The 19,491-nt window shown below is 39.8% G+C and overlaps 1 protein-coding gene and 1 long non-coding RNA gene across 14 annotated transcripts in view; one reads left to right on the forward strand and one right to left on the reverse strand.

Annotated features, from left to right (window-relative positions):
* ERC1 (ELKS/RAB6-interacting/CAST family member 1) overlaps positions 1-19,491 on the reverse strand; it is a 163,253-nt gene that overhangs the window by 105,951 nt on the left and 37,811 nt on the right. For 9 of the 13 annotated variants that reach the window (XM_081209879.1, XM_081209886.1, XM_081209874.1 and 6 more), the window contains 6 exons: positions 12,627-12,794; positions 9,445-9,582; positions 7,757-7,897; positions 5,733-5,873; positions 3,116-3,151; positions 42-235 (listed from right to left, as the gene is read on the reverse strand). In XM_081209879.1, the coding sequence (XP_081066005.1) occupies positions 42-235; positions 3,116-3,151; positions 5,733-5,873; positions 7,757-7,897; positions 9,445-9,582; positions 12,627-12,794 (818 nt within the window). The remainder of the gene's footprint in view (positions 1-41; positions 236-3,115; positions 3,152-5,732; positions 5,874-7,756; positions 7,898-9,444; positions 9,583-12,626; positions 12,795-19,491) is intronic. The other 4 variants (XM_081209876.1, XM_081209881.1, XM_081209884.1 and 1 more) reach the window with 1 other exon arrangement.
* LOC308595884 lies at positions 12,230-12,963 on the forward strand. Its single transcript, XR_014012175.1, has 2 exons — positions 12,230-12,367; positions 12,774-12,963. It is a non-coding gene; the product is annotated as an uncharacterized lncRNA (long non-coding RNA).

Genomic DNA, 19,491 nt, shown 5'->3' on the forward strand with positions numbered 1-19,491 from the left:
TGGAAAAGTGATAACGGGCTTCTCTCCCCATCCCTTCTCACCTTTCTAGTTCTGCTATCTTCTTGTCTTTATCATTTTTCTCATTCTCCATCTCTTTCAGGATTTCTAGTAGACGATCCAGTTCAGCTTGAGCCTTACTGGATTCTTCCCGGTAGCGAGCCACATCTCTTTCCAATTGCTGAAATCGGTCACTCATCTCTGGACTGGCCCTAGCCTCCAATGTTGCTTCATGAGCCTGCACAAAAAAGTATCCCAAGAATTATTCTTTGTATCCATATTCACATTCGTAACAGAACACATTCTGTTCCCAAGACACGACACAAGAGTCCTGCTATATCAAACCAAAGCTCCATCTAATCCACCATCTTGTATCCAACTCTGACCAGTCAGCTTGTGAAGAACATGCTAACCCTGCAATCTCTTACCTTATTACTTCTCTATCTAGCCCCAATGACTGAGGTGTTCTTGCCAAGAACTTTACGAGGGCACATTCCAAGAATCATCTCAAATGCACAGGCTTAACAGGGAGGGACAGGCATCCTTTCCCACTTCTTGCCTTCTTGTTGTTAATCAACATTTCTCTCCATGTGCAATCTACACCTCAGTCAGGCAACTCACTCCACTGAGCCCCAGACCCTTTGCTGTTACTTATGACCTACCTGATAAAAGAAAATACAGGAAGGCCTCCTGTCCCAATCTGTCACTTCCCAATGATCCTAAGAAACGATGCAGTGGAGCAGGATAGTGGGAGGAGAGCAGAGTTTTGATACTTTTTCACAGCAAGAAAAAGTTGGAAGTGGCACTTGCCAGTGTTGTAAGCTTCAGGCATTAGAGGACAGGTCTATCTTTGGACATGATCGCTGTCTTGGGGAGGCTAGGCCCTGGCAGTGACTGGCCCAAGGTCACCAAGTTACGTTCATCATTGATCACAGACGTGAACCCATATCTTTTGCTACTAGCTCATGCATTTATTGACTTCTCTTGGGGTGGGAGGTGGCGGGGACAGTGGCTTGGAATTTATTTGGGGGGCTGTGAAGCTGTGCATTTAAAAAAATCCAATGTATATTTCACTAGCCTAAAGTCTGTTCACATCTGTTGCAAATTACTTATTACTATTAAAAGGGAAATATAAACTAAATGTGGGTGATTTTCTTTCCATAATCTAAAGTTCAAGGAGGAAAATAGCAGAATATCAACTTGCCCACTTGCAGCTTCTCCTACTTCCCCTTTGCCTTTCTTACAGCTGTCACACACTGAGTCAACATCTACTTAAGAGTTATCCATGACGATCCAAAGGTCACAATCCTGGTAAGTTACTGTCAGTTTAGACCCCATGAGCGTATATATAAAATTAAGATTTTCTTTCACCCTGGCATACACCACTCTACCATTGTTTACAGTGAACTGCATTTGCCATTTTACTGCCCACTCAATTTGGAGAGGTTCTTCAGGAGCTTTTCACAATCTCTTTTTGTTTTAACAACTGAACAATTCAGTATTGTCAACAAGCTCGGCCACCTCACTGTTCACCCCTAAAGTCTCAGTACTGATTCTTTTGGGCTCCACTTTCTACATCACTCCATTCAGAGAACTGTCCATTTATTCCTATTCTCTTACTTAACCAGTTCCTGATCCACAACAGGACCTCTCATTGTATTCCATGACTCTTACATTTACACAGAAGCCTTGGTTGAGTTACCTTGTTGAATGCTTTTTGAAAGTCCAAGTACATTATGTCAACTGGATCACCTCTATCTATATACTTACTGACACTCTTAAAGGTAGGTTTATGAAACCAGACTTGCCCTTGCAGAAACCATGCTGCCTACGCTTCAGCAAGACTTGTTCTTCTATATGCTTGGTTATTTTATCTTTAACAATACTTTCCACATGTTTTCCCATCAAAAAAGTTAAGCCTATTGGTCTGCAATTTCCAGGATCCTCCCTGAATTCCTTTTTAACAACTAGTGTTGCACTGGCAACTTTCCAGTTCTCAGGTATGGAGAAGGCTCGTCAGAGGGAAAACATATTTTTGTTATAGGATTACCATTTTCACATTTGAGTTGAATTCTCAGCTGGATGCCCTCCAGATCCAGCAATGTGTCAGTTTTCATTTTGTATATTAAGTCTAGAACTTAATCTCTTATACCACTATCTGCCTCAGTTCCTCAGACTCCCTTCCTGCAAAAGTTAGTTCAGACACTGGGATCTGCCCTATATCTTACACTGCGAGGACAGGTAAAAATAATTAATTCAGCTTCTCAGCAATCTCCTTACCCTCCTTTAGCACACATCCAAGAGTCCAACTTCCTCCCTAGATGGTTTCCTGCTACCAATATATTAAAATCATAGAGTTGGAATAGACCACAAGGGCCATTGAGTCCAACCCCCTGCCAAGCAGGAAAGAACTTGTTGAAAAAACTTGTTGTTGTTGATCTTAGTCTTTTTAGCATTATGCTGTGCAAATTCTTTTTTAGCATCCCTTACTGTCTGCCCACATTTATTTTGCCAAAGTTTGTTCCTTTGCTCTCTTTATTAGGGCAAGGCTTCCAATTCTTGAAGGAACTCTTCCTGCCTCCGATAGCTTCTTTAACTCTGCTCATTAAGCATGCCATCATCCTCATAGTACCTTTCCTGATCTGCAATATACACTCCCAAGGATTTTGGAATTATTTCATAGAAACATAGAATTGTAGGATTGGAAAGGACCCTAAAGGTCATCTATTCCAATACCCTGCAATGCAGGAATCACAGCTGAAGAATCCCTGACAGATCCTCTGTTTAAAAACCTCCAATGAAGTAGAGTCTACCACCTTCTAATTTGTTACAGCACTCCTATACTTCACATATAAAAAATAGGATCTGAGAAATACAGATTAGAAAAGCAACTAAGCATAGAAGCAGAAAGGTAGCAGAACTATAAGCTGATTAAATAAAAAAACTAAAACAAAGCAACAAGGAAAGTCCACCTCCATTGTCTGACCTAGGCATGACAGCCTTGAAATTTTTCACTGTCTCCTGGGAACGGAATACAAAGACACAAGAGACTACACATGCAGAAACGGCACAATCAAATGGGGTTGGCTATGGCCTTCCAGTTTGTCATAACACTTACTGGCTTGGATGGGTGACTCAATAAGACTTCAGGATGCTAAGGAGAAAGACAGGAAAAGAGGGGAAGAATTGGGGAAAGGAACAGTGCAAGAGAGAGAGAAAAATGTAACACAAACAATCTACAGAAAGATGTAGAGACATTCATTGTAGGAGAAAAGGAGCTGATTGTAGATTTAGGATTTAATCTGAAGTAGAGATTTTAACCAAATCCAGTCTTTATTTTCCCTTTAATGGATTTTTCTGCTTCAGTCTTTGGATACATCTCTTTCGGGTAGTGAGGAGAAGTCTGGATAACCATTGGCTGTACAATACATTACATACTTAAACCAATTAACAGCTGGAAAGCTCCTTAGAAAAAAAAGCCTTAAGCTGACTAAGGCAGCACCGAGCTATGATTTTATTGAACATTTAAATAAATATAGGATGAAAGGTTTTACCTCCTGATGGGCTTGTCCCCCCCCAATTTAAAAATGCCAGCTCTACTGAATAAGTTCAGCAACCTAAATATGTGAGTGTACTATACCTCAAAAATGCTGTAAAAGATAACTTGATGGATCTACTCAGTATCTGAATGTATGAATATTTCAATGTTGCAACAGCTGTATTTAGAACATATACACATATCAATGTTTAACGTACAGAGCAACAGGGTTCATTGACCAGGCAAACCTAGTACAGCTATACACTGGGAGCAACACTCTCATGACATACTTCAAATGTTATAGTGGAACATGAATTTTCCTACAACACAGAAAGTTGAACACAGAAAGTTATAACATCTTGAGCGAGGTTATTGGTCCATGTATCTCAGTCTACAATGAAGGAAAGTAGCTTTCCAGGACTGCAGCCAAACCAGGGAATACTAAGGATTGAATCTAGGAACTCTTGCATTCTCCGCACTATAAATATAAAATGTAACAGCTAATCTGTCAATGAAAGGTAACACACATGATCAGTAGCTCTGAATGCTGACTGCACAAAGTTAGTGAGTGAGAAGACCAGGCTAGAAATTTATCCCCAACATGCAAGCTTTATAAATCTGTTTTCCTCCCACCATGTGAAAGCTTACAATGTAATGCAAAAAACAACTACAACCACCCACAATTCTATTGTAAGATGATATGTTGAAACTTTTCGTAGTTTATCTGCTGGTGCTTCTCCTTTTTTGAGGGTTTCTTCTTTCCATAACTGCTGCCAGCTTCATTTGCTTTTGTTTGAGTATCTCCAGAAGTTTAGATTCTTGTCTTGACAATTTCATCTGAAAGCTTTGTGGCTTACTTTGTGGGAATCACAGCAGGCCAAGAGAAACTCAATCACTATTGCTAATGGCTCCAAGACAATTCCAGCAAATGGCTGAAATCTATCTTCCCTCAAACGCTCTCCAAATGGCTAGTGCATAAAGATTTGAGATTTACTGGCTGGGCACAGTCAAAGATTTTGATCCATTGGCAGAGCCAAATCAGTCTCTTTTCTTCTCACAATCACTGTGCCCTGGCATTTAAAATGGCATTCTACTGGTTGGTGGGAAGTGAGGCAGACTTAGTTGCTGGAAGACTCTGGCAGGTGGAAAGAATCAGGCTGATCTCCGTTCCTCTCTGATGGTAATTAATTATTTCATGTAGCCAAAAGCGGGGGAAAGGTTTGCATTTCAGACCAGGAATATTTACATGAAGAGCTCCAGCAGGTTATTTGCATCTCTTTTTGTTAAAGCAACTGGAATAGGCCCAGGCATGGGAAATGCTTCAAAAAATAAAAAACTAAAACAGGATTTACAACAGGACTAAGAACCGAAGACAAATCTCAGATGAAACTTATTCTAAGACTTGTGGAATGGAAAACAAATATTTAAAAGCATCTCCACAGTGAGTAACTGCAAAAATGAATATTAAATATTTTCTATTAATTAAGATTACTCTTCCACTATGCTTCTTCTCCAATTAATGGTTATTTCAGCTGCTTTTTTCCTAACTTAATTACAATGTGAATGCATTCCCTTATTCCACAACTCTCATCTCCTTAGTTTATGAAGTTTACCTGTTTTATACTTTGATGCCTGTTAAGATGATCTTTTGCAGTAGAATTTTAGCCCCTCCCCATCTCAACACTTTATGAACTAGCTGTGTTTATAAATGCCTTTGCATCCATTCAAATAACTAATGTTTTCCTAGTTAGTTATTAGAATTTTGTTGACAGAATAGCTTTATCAGTCTATTTACTTTCTGTATTGCTTTGCATGATACAAGGAAACAGGGAGAGGAAGTTACAAACTTCTGGATATGATGTGTGAGAGAACTGGCATCTCTCTTCATCTCATCAAGGGAAAATGTGTGAGCTAGGTCATACTATGCCCAAAAGCATGGAAAAAGGACATGAGTCACACATGTATTCTCTATTGTCACTGTCTTGCTGTGTGCAAAAGTGGCTGGAAATCAACCCCAATCACTAATGCAATCGTCCTACACACTTTTTTTGAACGACAATGCTTTGTTGATCCCAAAGTAATAATTTATTATCTAAAATTTGCAGGAGGGAATTTGCAGGGAATGGCAAAAAAGAAGGATAAGTCTGAGAAGGACCAGCAATTTCCATTTGAAAGGAGAAAGGTTTCTAGTGTTTACCTTTTTCAGCTGAGAGTCTAGTTTCAGGCATTCTTCCTTTTTCTGTTCCAAGGCAATTTCTAATGTCTTTAACCTAGAGTCTTTCTTCAGTCCTGATGATGCTAAAGATGATGCATGCTCCTTCAAATCCAGTAATGAAGTCTACAACAAAGGTAACACATGCAGCAGCATGAAGAACAAAACTATACTTTTCAGCTCTAGCACCAATATTTTGTTCCCAATCTAGATATCAATTACATTTTGTTTTCTGCTCTGGAACAATACATTTCTTTAGAGGCTTATAAGCATCAAATATGAAAACCTCTTTTTTCAATGGAAGAGAGTACTTCTAAATGTGTTAGATGAAATTATGTCTTATTTGAAGAAAAACAATCAGCTATTAACTTCACACTGTCACTGAGCTCAGTGCCAAAAGGGATAGCTATGCTGAATCAAAAACAACAAGGAGTCTTGGGGCCCTTAGAAACCAATGAAGTATATATATTGATTTTTTAACACAATTGCCAGAGTTTATTTTTTCCATTTCCATTTTATATAACAAGATTTCATTTCCACCTGACTGCATTATTATTTTCTTTAATCCATATGCCTAGAGTAAAAGCACATGATGATCTGTTGAACTGGACTCTTATTCCACCCTTTTAAGGCACCACAAGACTCTTCAGCCCTTCCACCCTTTCAGTGCTTCTGTTCAGGAGTCCGGCTATTACTATTCCATTCCTCCCCCCCAACAGTCAGTTAGCATTCTGTGCCCACTGAACATGCCCAGAAATCACTGGCCTGCTTTCATCCCCCCCCTCCATTTGGGTTATTATTTTTGGGGATGGGGAAAGGGACAAACTAATGCCGAATCCCAGTTACATTTCATTATTAAATTTTGCCATTAATGTCTATGGGCATAAAACAGAAAGACTACTTTCACACCAACCATTTACTATGGAATAGCTGTGCTTTGTTCACTCATTTATCACAACATTCCCCTCTCATCCCCCACCCAAATTCAGCATCACTGTTCCCCCACTTCCAGCTCATAAAACCTGACTCCCCCCCCCCAATTGAATAAAAGTGCAATTGCAGCCTACAGCCACTTCCTAGACAGCTGTAGTCCAGGGATAGGAAACCTGTGGCCCTCCAGTTGTTGTTGGACTATAACTCCCATCACTCCCAATCATTGGTTTGTATCTCTGTTCTCCTGTTGTAACTGCTCCATTCTATTCTCTCTCCTATTCAGCTGTCAGTTTCCCCTAATTATTCACCCCCTCCCAATTCTCAGTGTTCCATGCCACTAGATGGGTCTCTTTTGGGTGTGCATATTTATATTTATATATTTATCTGCATATAGACACACACACACACACACACACACACACACGCTTGTGCATATCTCTGAGTTAACCCAAGTTGGCAATGTATCTCCCTCATGCTTGGTTTTCAATTTTGGATTTCTAAGTATCAGCATGGGAACACCAGAAGCAGCATTCATGTGTCAATGACAAGTAGAGTCCTGCAACAAAATGTTATAGTGTGAAGTGTTTCTATTCAAAATTCCAGCATGTACACGCACACATACCCCAGCAGCAGACAGTCAGCATGGCAATGATTGCAAATATGCCCCACTGAGCATTTGCACTCATCAATCACCTGTTTCAGGTTTCCCCCCTCTGTTCTGTTTCCCAATATCCCCAATTTCCCTTTTGTGTTTCCCTTTTATGCTCAATCAGCCACATTAAAATTTTCAATGTTTCAGTATCCATTGATGTCTATGTCTAGTGACCAATCCAGGCAATAAGATAATGTCAAATGTTGAAAATAAGCCATAAATTGCAGTTTTCACCAATATCAACAAACACATTCTGGGTATCAGCAATTTTAAACTTCATCTTATTTTCCATGCATATTCATTTGAATGTCTGTGTTGTACATTTCAGTTTTTAGTGGATAAAATTGCTGAGAGAATCAAGAAAACTACCCTTCTTAACACGAAGATTCTTTACTTTATATGCCTATAATATATATTGGTTAACCTCTTTCTCAGAAAGATCTCCTTGCAAGGCGCTGACTTTCTCTTTCAGGTCTTTAACATCTTTTTTATAGTTGTCAATCTCCTCCTGTTTTTCTCGCTCATCTCTGTCGCGCTGCTCCTTCAGGCGCTCAATTGTACGTTCCTGACAAAAACAGAGTGCTCTGTCAAAAGAAATCCATTTGGCTGGACAAATGCTTAATTCTGAGAAGGTCTGTACATGTTTACTCATCGACACAAGCTCCACTGAGTTCAAATGAGTCTTGTTCCCAAGGGTACATAGTGTTGCAGACTTAAATAAATTTCTGTAACCTTTCACTCACATAGTTGTTATACAAATTAAACACATGATAGGTCTTCGCTAAACCGTTTCCCTGGTAGAACAAGATCCACACCAATCATGTCACAAAGACAACACATTCATAGAAATTGAAGAAGTGAGAGAGCAGAAATGCTGCTTCTGACGTAGTTTTCAGAAGCATGCAGTATAAAGCTAAACAGATCCCTTGTCATCACTGTCCCCCTCCCAATAGAACTTATGCAGAGTACCAAATAAAGCAGTTTGTGCAATTGCTGCACCAGGATGACACTAGTGTCAGGGTAGCCAACACAGTATTCTCCAGATATTGTTAGACTCCAGCCCTCATCAGCCCCAGACAGCTAATAGTCAGGGATGATGAGAGCTACAGACCAGCAACATCTGAAGGGACCCCATCGGCTGCACTAATCTATATGGGCTGTTAATCAGAAATAAAATAGACCAGAATCAAAAATCCAACCTACAAATATAGAAAGACATTAGAGGCAAAACATTTTGAAAAAAAGAATCTCTGATTAAATTCAGAAGCAAACTTATCAATTCATCTTGGGGTGACTACCAAAGCTGAAATCCTGTGATCTGTGGTGTCCTCCTAGGTGGCAAGGATGATTTTACTATGCCCAGGAGATGCTCGCAAACACAAGTTACTCAACACACAGCAAAATTCACTTCACCACCCAGCACTCTAAGTGACTATGAGGTAACTGTTGCCATACAGTAATTAAAAATATAAAGTTGTCATGCTGTATTATTTACAATAAACAAATGCAGCACTGGACCAAGCTTACAGTTTAGTTCTGAACTACAGCCAAAAACTAACCACTCTCAGTTCCAACCTGATAATTGCCACCTGCCCAGATTTTAACTTGTCTGAATTAATTTTAAGATGTATTTTAATTAATTGATGTCTGTTTTTATGCATATTGTGTTGTTTTTATGATGTTAGCTACTCTGAGCCCGGCCTCAGCTGGGGAGGGCGGGATACAAATAAAAAATCATCATCATTATTATGAATCTCAAAAATGACACAGAAACAGCATCTCTCAGATGAGCTGCACAACTATCATAGCGTCACAGGTTAGAAGTCATTTCCAGCTTCCTTATCTAATTCATATATTTCTCAAGCCGTATATCCAAGCTCAGAGTTGAACAGTTTTCAGAAGATTTTAAGTCAGCATGTGCTTGATTAATACACATACCAAATGCAATCGGAAGTGTTTTAAACTGCAGCACCTGATTAAGCTAAACTGATAGCATCCAATGAAAATGGGATCTTCCTGCCTGAGATAGGACAAACTCTTCACAAGGAGAATACATTGTTGTGGCTTGGGGGGGGCAGGGTTTAGGCAAGGTCGTCTTTCTTTCATATTCACCTTCTCCGCAAGTGCTTCCTCCAGTGTGGTCAAGGCAGTATCGGTGTTGGTGGTATCAGCCTGCAGGGATTTTACCCTTTCTTTCAAACTGCTCATCTGTTTCTCCTTGTCTCTTAACTGTTCCTGAAGATTCTCAATCTTAAATAAAGCAAGATCAATTAAAGAATCAGATTAACATGAAACAGATGGGCAACATGTTTTTAGAAAGATTGCACAGCATTCTATTCCTTACTAGAGGTGCCCAGTCAATATGCCAAATTGGAAAATTGACTGGGAAAATTCAGAACCAGCAGGACCAGAATTTCTTGAAAGACTGGAATAAATTTATGTTGTACTTGAAAGACAACTGTAAACAACTGACATCGCTAATAGGGCTACAAGAAGTTTTGTAAATTGTTTATTCAAGATCATGATTTAATAGTAATATTAATAAGAATAAAATGCATATTAGAGATTAAGTTGGAAAATCATTAGCTGAGGATGAGGGAAGTTCCAGGCTTACATAGCCAATTTTATATATATATATAAAATTGATGTTAAGATGGAAGCCCAGTCAGCTGTGCCTTCCCACCTAATTCACTGAGACTACCTCTTTCTTCCATGGATGCTTCTAAATCTCTGTGCTGCTCCCAGTTCTCCAGTTCCCCGTCATTTTTTATGCTACCCTGCATTATTGAATGATTCTCTTGAGATATGTGTGGAAGACAATGTACCATTCAGAAGAACACAGAAAATGACATCCAGTAAATTTTAAAACAATTCAAAGTAGGCACTCCTAGCAGAAATCTGTACATACAGTATCGTAAGGAAATATGCTAATAAAATTGCATTTACCCTTCTAATCTATACTACGAATCATTTCCATTCTTCCACATCTCTGCATCAAGTGTTCAAAAGTTTATATGAATATCTGCTCTGGTTGCAGCACACACATCAATTGCAAACTCATCAAGTATCATCCTTGCAGCTTCAAGAGCACCATGAACAGTATTTCAGTAAACACAGTGTGTTATGTAAGTGTGGCAGTTAAGCCTGATAAAATACTGCAGTATTTTATTTATTAATTAAAATAGGTTAATAGTTAACCATCTTGTAGCTAATTTGTAGCTACATGCACATGTTACTAAGTTACAGTGAATTCAACAAGATTTACTTTAGGCTGTACATCTTTAATCAGATGGCCTACATTACAGATATTGCCAAGGGAGAATAAAAATTAATTTGAAGAGTCTTTGGAGCCAGATAGAAAGGGAATGATCCTGGCATCTGCAGCAGCAAGTCAGTCAAACAGGAAGCTGTACAACTTTAACACAGGTTCTCAAAGAGGCTTTAATTCAAACATTCAATTACATTTTCCAAGTCAGTAACTTGCTACAAAGTCAAGAAATACACTGTAACATGAAACCTCAGGGGAACCCTTGAGAGGATGGGTTTTATGCTAATTTCATGCAAGGAACGTCCAGCCAGCTACTATTGTCCCATTTAATTTATCTTATACAGGAAATTAAGCTGAAAAACACATAAGTGTTTATGTGTGCTGGGAGAGAGGGTGGGTGAGGGGGGAGACATCAATCCTAGTATAACAAGCACTGAACCTTTAAAAGCACATATATTACACTGTCCACTGAATTACGAATATTAAAGACCATTCCGAGCTCTTTTCTGCGAAGAGAATGATCATTTTAACTTTGACTAGTGCAAACTGCATGGAATCTCTCTCTCTCTCTCTCTCTCTCTCTCTATATATATATATAAAGTAATCTTCCAGGTCTTATAGACAGATTAAAAACTGACATGTCACCAGGCGTAGATGCCATTCACCTATTACTTTAATTTTATTGTTCAAAAATTGTAATAAAAACTTCTTTAAAATTGCTTTTACTGCAAGAATGTTGTGTGTGGATTAATATGGAAAATTGATGGGTTTAAGCATTTTTAATGTTGCCATTTTGTAACTGTCTTGTAATTAAATTGAATAAAGATAGACGGGTGACTTCTCCAAAGTTCTGCCTGCTTTGAGATAAAGATGTCCACAAAAAGCCTTGGGACACTCCAAATCATACATTCCCACAGAGCGTCTTCTATGAGGCAGCATGCAATTTGATCTGGCCCAATGCTTCCATTGATGTTCCTTACAAGCATGGCACCCTATGTCAATAGCAGCCTATGGACATAGAAATTCACGAGCAACTGTGGGAATGCATCCTACAAGCAGCTTTGCACCACTCTAAATATTAGAGGTGCTTCTCTACAGGGGCTCAGAAAAGTCCACTGCCACCCCTTCAAGGTGCACACCAAAAGTTCTGAGTCACACACAAAAGGCTGCCATACTGAGCTGCTGGGAGTTCCAGTCTAAAACAGAAGGAAGGCATCAAGTTGGGAAGGGTCATATTACTGTTATGCAAACTTCTGGCCACACATGAATGAGTCTACTTGTGCTCCTCACCCAGATGGCACTGATTGTCATCATTTGTAGCGTGTGAAACTTAAGTTATCAAAAAAGAAAAAAGTTAGGTAAAGCCAATCTATTTTGAAATGAGAGTAAACTAAAGGCATTCTTAATAATGAGGACTCGTTTTTCCAGGAGGAAAAAGAAACCAACCTTCTCAAATCTGCTCCAGTCATGATGGTTATGACAGATCTGAGCAGGAAAGTATTCACTCTGCCCCTTCAAGCACATCCAGATTGAGGGGGAGGCTCAAGAATAGGAGTTATGGGCCAACACTTCCATAGCTAAAGATCTAGAATGTAGCCAGATATTGTTCTGCATAGCTACAGAACCCAGGTGTGTGATTGCACAAGCGTATGATGTACAGGCTTAATCACCAACGGTCACTTCCCTGACTATCATATTATTTGTTCGTATCAATCACACAGCCATTCCAGGAACTTATGCAGACTCCACCACTCGCTATACAAGAGAGTACGTATGAGATTTAACATTCCAGTCATTGCAAAGACTAATGTAGCATTAGAAACACGGTGAAAGATCTTTTGAGCAACACAGTCTAGCTTTTCTGCTAATTATAAAACTCTGTTCAGGTTTATCATTACCAATCCTCCCACTGCAACAGAACGCTGAACCACAATCCTCACTAAATGCGACTTTCGTAGCTATCGGTATAACCACTTTCGGACAAAAAGAGTTGGAGCGCAGAACTTTGTATACCTGGCTGGCCTACCTTTTTCTGAAGAACATTAACCTTGCGTTCTTTCACATCCAGCATATCTTTGAGATCATGAATCTCTCCAGCTTGAGTTCCTTTCTCTTCAGCCATCTCCTGAATTTGCTTAGTCTTTTTATTCAACATGGTCTCTTTCTCTTCTAGACGTAACCGGAGAGCATCCACCTGAAATCAGTCAAAAGAAACAAGACTTCCAATTACCTTCAAGCAAGACAGCCTTTAAACAAGGGAAAACTCTGCTGACAAAGAATTGAACTGTATTACCAGATTCAGCTCACAAGTTTATTTCTCTCTGCTTCCCATCAAACATAAATCTTGCATCAAAAATGCTAAATTTATAGTAGAAAGTAGATGCTGAACTGTAAAAGTAAATAGTAAGAGCATTGAACCAATTTTTTAAATTAAAAAAGCAGTACACAAGAAAGCAGTTGAAAAGGCAGATTTGCACTTTCTAATAAAATAGCTGACCTGTTATCTGGTTGATTAAGCAGTTGGTAGCTGAAGACACAGCTCTTTACCCTGGTCTTTATAAATTGAAAAACTGATTTAGGTGGCTTCTCTGTAACGTGTTGTATGAATTACTGATTTGTGGTTTATAGGTGGGGTGTGTTTTTTACTGTTTTAATTGTGTTTTTATCATCTGTAACCTGCCCTGGAACCTTCTGGTGAAGGGCAGGCATGAAATACAATAAATAATAATAATAATACATAATAAATAGCTTTAGGGATATGTTTCATCTAACTTTTTGTATTTCATCATGGACTACCAAATACAACATATATGCAAGCTTTGAATACATTGGGCCTGGTAAATGTATGCTTAATCTGCCACTTTTCAAAGGCTAATCTGAAAAGGACAAGTCCTATGCTTCCCTGTATTTTGCTGACAACTGCTGGCAATTTAAATCTAAATATGCTATTAAAAAGGTAAAAAAGGTAAAAAATGTTAATATGCCATTAACATAATCCAAACACAGATATCTTGCACTATGGTATATATCCTGGTGTAAAAAAAGTAATGCGAGAAGCAGCTCCAAAGACCGTTACTTCTGTGTCTTTTGAACCACCTGGTGTTCTGTGTTTCACAATTTCAACTCCTGTGATTTCAACCCCAACCGCTTTTGATCAGTGTACATTTTCCTAGGAGATTAAAGATAAATAAGTAAATAATATATGTTCCCTCCCTTTTGTCTCCCCAAACATCACCTATGTGGCAAGTTGCAGTACAAGTTCAGAAAAATGTGTATCTATATAGATACATAGATATCTCTGTAGGCTGCTACACTACACGAGTTCTAACCCCACAGCTGATTGAGCATCTGGGTCAGACTCATACTGAAAGGGATCTTTGAAGTATTAGGATTCAGGGGTAAAAAGTATGGCCATCAATGATTCTAATAAATGAACATGCCATTATTAATAATGGACCTAAATACTCTAATCTAAATTAATTTTAAACACTCAAAGCAGCTGGCAAGTACGCTTTTTATTTTTCAAAAAGATATCATTGAAAAAAGCATGAGAGCACATAATCCCACATAAATTCACGTAGGTGTGACCACCACTGTACATAGTACTTTACAACCTAAGCAAAATCTAAGTCCCTGATCCAAGAAGCTTGCAGGTTGCATTTTGACAGTGGGGGAAAATGAATGGGAGAGACAAGGCTAACATGGAATGAACGATATTACTGTATCAAGTACACCACGAAAAGGAAAAAAAGACGACACTACTGTGCATCCCTATCTAGCAGTCAGTATGCCCTCCCACCGAGTTTGTGTTGACATTTTAGAGAACAAGGATTAAAGCAAACAGCAGAATTGAAGTGACATAATGTAGAGTTCACCAAGACTCTAGCAGCTCTGATAATTTGCAGAATATTTTGTTCTGTGTTCTCAGCCTATGTATGTTCCAAAGTCAAAGGGGGGACGGTAGCAGGAATGAGAACAGTTTGAACACTAATTCCGACTAGGCAAGATGGCTACCAGAAAGAAAAGAACAACCTGGAAGACCACTGCAGAGTAAGAGTGACAACACCAGGCCATTCACGATCCCAAAAGAAACCCACTGACCCTTATCGGTTTGGCTTTCAGAAACAGTTCAAGCTAGCTAACGTGGCTGTTAATCCTATTTGACAGTATCAGATTTGGTGCTTATTAGCTGAATTCATTACAAGGCCATCAGTCACGGTGAGTAAGCTGGCTGCATTCTGAATCTTTGGCTCCCTCTGTGCAAGCTCAAGATGTTAAAGGAAACTTGGTCAATTCAAAATACAGAAAAGCTGTTTAATCAGACAATGAGTTAACTGCAGCTGATGCTCTAGGTTTTTCCTTTAATGGGCTGTTCCTCCTTTTTTTTTTAAGGATCCTAATTGGCCAAATCAAGCATAAATTTGCCTTAAGAAATGAGACCAGGTCCGGAAATAAAACTTCCTTTGTTATAAATATTAGGAGGCATCAGCCATAAGTACAAATAATCAGTTAGCCCAAATGGAGAGCAGGTTCTTTCCTCGCTATGAAAAACATGTATTTCTCCACCACCATATTCTTCAGCCAGTTCCCAGCTGGTCTGAGGGCCAAACCTAAGTAATATCTGATTTTAAACAACCTACTTCAAAGGCACTCAAGGTTGGTTGATGCCTTGAGAAATTAAGATGCTGATCCAGCTTACTGAAAAACTCCCCTATCAAGATGGACCATCTGTCCAGGAGAATGGAACACGATTAACAGCTACCATTTATCTTCTCAAAAAATACAGTGGTGCGTCGCAAGACGAAATTAATCCATTCCGCGAGTCTCTTCGTCTAGCGGTTTTTTCGTCTTGCGAAGCAACCCTATTAGCGGCTTAGCGGATTAGCGCTATTAGCGGTTTAGCGGCTATTAAAGGCTTAGCGGATTAGCGGCTAAAAGGCTATTAGCGGCTTAGCGGCTTAGAAAAAGGGGGGAAGTGGAAAAAAATCGGAACACTCGCAAGACGTTTTCGTCTTGCAAAGCAAGCCCATAGGGAAAATCGTCTTGCGAAGCAGCTCAAAAACGGAAAACCCTTTTGTCTAGCGGGTTTTCCGTCTTGCGAGGCATTCGTCTTGCGGGGCACCACTGTAATAAAAAAAAATTAAGGTGTGTCAGCTGTCCTACACATCCATGCTGGCTTCTAGACAGTCTGTAGCAGTCAAACCAGCACTGAGCGACGAGTTGCTCAAAGTAAGGAGCCATGTTAAATAAAGCAGGCATATGAAGAAAGCTGGGCAACTTGCAACACTGTCACTTACATAAGGAAAGCCTCCTGGATCAGGCCAAGGGCCCATGTAATCCAGCATCTTGTTCCCATAGTGGCCACCCAGATGCCTATAAGCAGGATGGAACACTCTGCCCTCCTGTGGTTTCCTGGAACTGTTGGCCCTGAAAGTTGTAGCACACCCTCTAACCACCTGCAACAGCTGTGCTGCAGAACAACAGTTAATCTCCAAATTGCCCTTAGTGTCTAGGGAGTTAGATGCCAGAGCCCTGCTGCCAGAGCCTCGGGTTTGAGATACTTGGTACCTTACAGAAGGAATGTCCAGAACTTTATATCAAGCACACTTTGGATCCTAGGACAAAAATCATTTTCATTGTCAGGAATTATTTCCCCTCTCCCCCTAAAACCAGCATTTTAATTTATACCTAATTCCAATCAAAGAAGTCAATTTAAGTATATGAATAAACACCCATATCTGTAATGGCAATATACTTTGAACTCAATATTGATTTAATATTTGGGATGGCTAAAACTCCTGGTTTTATTTTTGTATGAGGTCTCATCTTAGAAACTACAGAATGTGCTTTCAGCAAAGTTTGTTAAGAGCTGGCAAGGCACAGAGACATCATGTTAACCCTGTTCTTGCGGGCAGAAATTATGCACTTGCTTATACACAGCAACACATTTTATGGATGCCTCACACAGAATGCCAACACTCAAGTTCTGTGGCAAGCAGGTTAGTGCCAACTTCAACAAAGTCATTGTGTAACTTTCTCAGTACTCAAAAAGCTATTCCAAAGAAACAGCCTTCCTAGTTTTGACTAGGAAAGTTATTTTAACCAAAAGCTGGCCTTCTTTCTTTTATGATATTGATTTATGTTTAATTACAGAGCAGCAGCATGGCCTAAAAATATTTATGGCTGATGGAACTCCTCCAGGATCCTCCACTGACCAAGGAAGGACAGAGCTGTTTGTTTATATCTGTCAGGGATGGGCAGGAACCTGAGGAATGGGCAGAGGAGGCAAGTGGGGAGGAAGAGGATCCAGGGAAATGGGCCAGTGATTTGTGGGGTTCGGAGCCACCTGTAAGGCAGTCGCTGGCAGAGGAGGAGACTGGGTGGAAAGACACAAGGGGAAAGGATGTGGAGGAGCAGTTGCAGGAGGTCTCAGAGTCTGGAAAGCCAGCAACAGCCCCAGGGAGAGTCAGGCCTTTGCAAACTCCTCCATTTGCCCCTCTGCTGTCTCCATGCTCAAAGAGGGGTATGAAGGATGAGAGCAGTTGGAGTTGCCATTAAGCAGGAGACATCAGGTGTTTGCATGCACCACATCAGACAAGGGGGCTTAAGAAAGCAGAGAGGGGTAAGGCCCTGCTGCTGCTCCCACTGTCCAAGACAGGGCACAGGGCTGCGGAGGGAGCTTGCCTAGACAGCAAGTTAGTGGCGAGTGGTGTGTATATCCCATGCACTTTAGGAGCTGATGTACCCGAGTGATTTGCCAATAAAGAACTAAAAATCCAGTCACTCATCCTCATGGGTCTGGGTGTGACCAGGACAATATCCATCTTTCTCCTCCTTTCCCTGGTGCTGTGGGGCTGGATGCCTGAAAAAGGGCCACGAAGAGTACTCTGGTCACAACAGCTGCTGTGAGATCATCTCTCTTCACTGTTTTAGTTTGTCTCTCCCACGATTAATCAGTTTCCTCACCAGTCAGCATTCCAACTCCCTCTCCTCAATGCTATCCTGGTGTGCTTCAAGTGAGAATACTGAGAAATCAGATAAGCTAATATTAATAAACTAAACCCAGAGTTCTGTCTGTTCTGACCTCTAAGCTTACGTGCCATTGTTGCAGTTCAGCCAACTAGAGAGCTCAGTTCAGGAGAAAAGTCAGATTGTTGTTTGTCTCACTTTGTCCTTTTTGTGTGCTCTAACGACAAAAACATTTGTTGATAAATCTGTGTTCTGAGTTTTCAATAAGACAAGCAATGCATGTCAAAATGTCCCTAGTAGGTGTCTGAAAACTGTTCCCATTCTAGGTGTACAGAGGATCAGAACTGGAAAATATGAAAATCATGTGGAATACATATAAATTCTTACATGGCAAGAGCCTCAAATAGCTTAGTAAAGTCAAGGTAAATAACAAACCTCTTGGGTGTTGGATTCAGTTCTCTATTGCATACAAATTTCCTCATTTGGCACTGGGTTGGTACAGGGAAGGTCAAAGGACCGAGTAACTTAGACATTACGGTGGTGGTGGAGACCCATATTTCAAGAGACTGAATTAGCCATATGCTTGCCAACGCTGAGCCAAGCAGAAGGACTCAGTGGGATAGTAATAAAATTGTATATGGATGAAGCATTTTATTCCAAAATAAATGTTGCTTTTTATTTTGCTTTATTTACAAAAATATTTTAAGTTTCTACAACTATTTATAAAGATTCCTTTACATATTGAAACTAACCTCAACATCCTCTCCACCTACCTGCCCTTAGGATAAACAAGGTCATTTTGCATTTCAGACCCAGTATTACAGATGTCAACTGCCAAGCCTTGGATTCAGATGCTTTAAATAGAGAAGATAGATGTACCAGGTTTCCATGGTACATCTTTAAAATAACTGAACAGTTTTAAAGTAAATTTCTTATATCAACATGTCTGTGGACAATTAAAAAGAGAGAGTGGTATCTCCCTAGCTTCATGCTTTTACTAAAAACAAAAAACCCACAGTTATTTGTTACATGCATCAAAGTGGAACAGTTGCCTCAAATATGTTACACTTTTCAACGAAGGAAACAAATATTTCATGCCTGCATAACTGTAGAGAAAAGGCTGAAAAATACAGGCACACCATTTTTAAAAGAGCTTGGAATTTGGAGAGTTATTCTGGTAAAAGTGAGGCTTCTCCCTCCTAACTCCCAACACTCATGTTCCTACAACACAACAGCTTTATAAATAAAGATCAAGGTGGCAGTACCCAGGGACACCATTTAGCAATGGTGTATAGCTGCCCCCTCTTTATATTTTCAGACCCCATGAAATTATTGATTGGGATACCACCATGTAGGACTTGTGGTCAGTTCTATGCACTGAATGACTATTGTTATAACAATTTAAATAGGCTTATAGACTAAGTATGTGTGCTCAATAGACATTCAACTCTTTCATTTTGAAAAAAAAATGTGACTGTCCTCTGTGATGACTTTTCTGTTATGGAGCATAAGAAGTAAGAAAGCTGCTGCATGGCAGGTTATTACTGAACATATAAAACCATATAAAAAATAAATAACTTCTCAAAAGCAGCTTTGGCCTTTTTGTGTCTGAAGACCTGTCAACCCTGGGTTTTGGCTACTAGAAAACAATTCCTATTTGACACCAACTACCAGTTTACTGATCCTGATTGCTCACTGGAAGGACAGATCCTGAAGCTGAGGCTCCAATACTTTGGCCACCTCATGAGAAAAGAAGACTCCCTGAAAAAGACCCTGATGTTGGGAAAGATTGAGGGCACAAGGAGAAGGGGACGACAGAGGACAAGATGGTTGGACAGTGTTCTCAAAGCTACCAGCATGAGTTTGATGAAACTGCAGGAGGCAGTGGAAGACAGGAGTGCCTGGCGTGCTCTGGTCCATGG

The sequence above is a fragment of the Podarcis bocagei genome (genome assembly GCF_964188305.1).
Source record: "Podarcis bocagei genome assembly, chromosome: 10".
Taxonomy (NCBI): Eukaryota; Metazoa; Chordata; class Lepidosauria; order Squamata; family Lacertidae; genus Podarcis; species Podarcis bocagei.